Source organism: Poecilia reticulata, linkage group LG22, assembly GCF_000633615.1.
Source record: "Poecilia reticulata strain Guanapo linkage group LG22, Guppy_female_1.0+MT, whole genome shotgun sequence".
Lineage (NCBI taxonomy): Eukaryota > Metazoa > Chordata > Actinopteri > Cyprinodontiformes > Poeciliidae > Poecilia > Poecilia reticulata.
In genome coordinates this window covers 2,417,022-2,420,368 of record NC_024352.1, presented here as the reverse complement: position 1 = coordinate 2,420,368, position 3,347 = coordinate 2,417,022, and the positions used below count along the sequence as shown (strand labels likewise).

The 3,347-nt window shown below is 47.5% G+C and overlaps 1 protein-coding gene across 1 annotated transcript; it reads left to right on the top strand.

Moving 5' to 3' along the window:
• The first annotated feature begins 547 nt into the window (after positions 1-547).
• On the top strand, positions 548-2,732 carry foxg1a (forkhead box G1a). Its single transcript, XM_008398675.2, has one exon. The coding sequence runs from the start codon at positions 573-575 to the stop codon at positions 2,148-2,150; it is 1,578 nt and encodes a 525-aa protein (XP_008396897.1). The 5' UTR covers positions 548-572; the 3' UTR covers positions 2,151-2,732.
• Positions 2,733-3,347: the final 615 nt, after the last annotated feature.

The following is a 3,347-nucleotide window of genomic DNA, read 5'->3' as shown; positions in this document are numbered from 1 at the left end:
AGTGTAAATGCGAGGAGCGGCGAGGATTTGGGTTGACGCATGCACGGTGCGCGCTTCCAGCTCCGGTTCAGGTGGAGGGAGGGCTGGAGGGTGATCAGTGTTGATGGGGCGCTGCAAAAAGTTTTTCATCGTCCTGCCAGTGTCACTTTTCTTCAAGGTGTCAGAAAAGTTCAGGCTCATAGCGGGAAACGATTACGCTTATTTGTCGGAGGTGTAAGATTTCCGTCTTCTCATATGATGCAAGCCGGTGTGGAAAATATGCAACAAGATAAATAAATAAATAAATAAATAAATAAATAAATAAATAAATAAATAAATAAATAAATAAATAAACGTATATAATCATCGCTAAACAAAACCACTTTCATGCAGCAAATTTTCGGCTTGTTTCATCCATTCTCCTGCAGCCGGGAGCAAAGTCCTGGAGCTGCGTGGCATTTTTTGCAGCGTGCCAGTTATTGGCGGATGTGCGTGTTTCTCCGCGCGTCGTGATTGGCTGAGCGCTCAGTGGACGCCTTAATGTTTAATACTAATGTTCCCCTGGTTGGCTGAGGACTGGGAAGGTCCAACCAATGTTTTTCACTTGCTTTAGTGGCTGCGGCTCCCTAATTAATTGCAGCTATCTGTCTCCTATCGATGTGTGTGTACATGTGTGTTGTGTGTGTTTCCCCTTTTCTCCCCAAACCGAACATGAAATAGTTTGTTGGGCTATACTTTCTTTCTTCCTTTCTAATCCCCCCTTCCTTCCTTCCCGTCCTGGTTCGCTGGTGGAGATCGGGAGGACTGAAACCCAGCTGTGTTCGCCGCCCGCCTCTGCTCGCCGCCGGTTCCCCCCTCACTGCTCGGTGATGTTGGACATGGGAGAGCGCAAAGAGGTGAAGATGATTCCCAAATCGTCGTTCAGTATAAACAGTTTGGTGCCGGAGGCCGTGCAAAGCGACAACAACAACAGTCACCACCACCACCACCACCTCCACCACCAGAACCAGAGCCAGAACCAGCACCGAGTTGTTGGTCCGGATGATACCGAGCAGAAGGCGCCTCTCCCGGCCTCGCAGCCGGACGTCAAAGCTGACCCGAAAAGTGAGTCGCTGAACCCGGAGAGCTGCCCGGAGGAGAAGCAGGAGGAGAAGAAGGACGGGAAAGAGGGAGAGAAGGACGGAGAGAAGAAAAGTGGCAAGTACGAAAAACCTCCTTTCAGCTACAACGCTCTAATAATGATGGCTATCAGGCAGAGTCCGGAGAAGCGGCTCACTCTCAACGGCATTTATGAGTTCATCATGAAAAACTTTCCGTATTACCGGGAGAACAAGCAGGGCTGGCAGAACTCCATCAGACACAACCTCAGCCTCAATAAGTGCTTTGTCAAGGTGCCTCGGCACTACGATGACCCGGGGAAGGGGAACTACTGGATGCTGGACCCCAGCAGCGACGACGTCTTYATCGGTGGAACCACTGGGAAGCTCCGCCGGCGATCCACCACGTCACGGGCCAAGCTGGCTTTCAAGCGCGGTGCCCGGTTGACTTCCGGGCTGACCTTCATGGACCGGGCCGGCTCCTTATACTGGCCGATGTCCCCCTTCCTCTCCCTTCACCACCCGCGGGCCGCCGGTGCCCTCGGCTACAACGGGACCTCGTCGGGATACCCGGGACACCCGATGTCCTACAGCAGCATGCTCACGCAGAACATGAGCAACAACCACTCATCGTTCCCGTCGTCCAACGGCCTCACCATGGACCGACTSGTCGGTGGGGACCTCCCCTACGCGACGCACCACCTGACGGCGGCGGCCCTGGCGGCCTCGGCGGTGCCCTGCGGCCTCTCTGTGCCTTGCTCCGGGGCCACTTATTCATTGAACCCGTGCTCGGTGAACTTGTTGGCCGGACAGACGAGTTACTTTTTTCCCCATGTCCCACACCCGACCATGAGCTCACAGACCGGCGCCGGAGGCGGCGGCTCGTTGCAGGCTGCCCGGGCTTCGGCTTCCAATTCCCCGCAGGCTCCGTCCTCTTCCTCGCTGCCATGTGACACTCTTAGGCCGGCTTTGTCCGGCTCTCTACCCGCCTTCTCCTCGGGACTTTCCGGGGGTTTGTCTGACTATTTCACACATCAGAACCAGGGGTCAACTTCTAACCCGCTCATACACTAACTCCCCTTCGCCCCCCTCTCCCCTGAACCTCATCCATCCATTCATCAATTCATCCATCCATCCATCCATCCATCCATCCATCCATGAAGGAGTGATAATCTCAAAATGATTGGAACACTAACGTGATCGTTTTTAACACTGAACATTTAAGATGTAAAAAAAGACAAATTATTATAAACTACTACCTATTATAGAAAAAAGAAGAGAGACTGCAAAACAAAAAAAAAAGAGCAGCACTGAGAAACTCACAGAAAGCAGCACTGACATTTCCAGGTATTTTTAAAAAATATATTATTATTATTATTATTCCTATTATTATGGTTTCTTCTCCATGTTCTTCTCGTTGTTGTTCTGCCCCATCTCCTCCTGCAGTTTTAATTTCTGTGTACATAATGTGTGTTCTAAGTGTCCGGGGTTTGTCTTCTGTATAATAATGTCAGTCAGTGACGTGCAATGTGATCTGAGATAGGAAGCGGAGAGAATGATGAGAGCGCAGCTTGGCTCACGTTTTTCTTTTCTTGTTGGAGGAGGCAAGTTTTTTTTTTAAATATTAGAATGAGTATTTCAATTAGTTTTGTTTTATTAAAGATGGTTTAATAATAATAATAATAATAATAATAATAATAATAATAATAATAATAATAATAATAATAATAATAATAATAATAGAGTCAGTACCATGCTGGTTAGAATAAAAGCGGGGAAAAGTGATTTTTTTAAAAAGCTGAATGTTCTTAAAGCTGGAGTCCACATGGCCTCTGAACGTTCTTCTCCATTCATTCATTACCTGGTTTTAAAAACTGCTGACGCGCTTTTTATAGACCAAAGAATCTGTTCCATATGAAGTCAGTATTGTGCTGTATATTCTGGGAGGCCTGCTGAGGTCGGRATGAAGGAGAGACTGAAATCCTCCGTCACTGCAGAAAATGTCCCTTTAAACGAGATTTTTATCGCGTCCTTTAGGTTGTTTTAATTATTACTTAGACTTTTTTTTTTAAATAGATTTTTGGTTATTTCAGCAATTGTTGGCGTCGCTGGAGGAATTTAATTTTTAGTAAAAAAATTAGCGGGCATTATTTTTCCGAACTGAAGAATTGCGCTTTTCGGCGTTACGACTTTGTGCGTAAATGTCTCGTTTTGTGGAAGATTTTCCGCAGTGAAGCTTTGCCATGGAAACGTGATCGCCGGTTTAAAAAA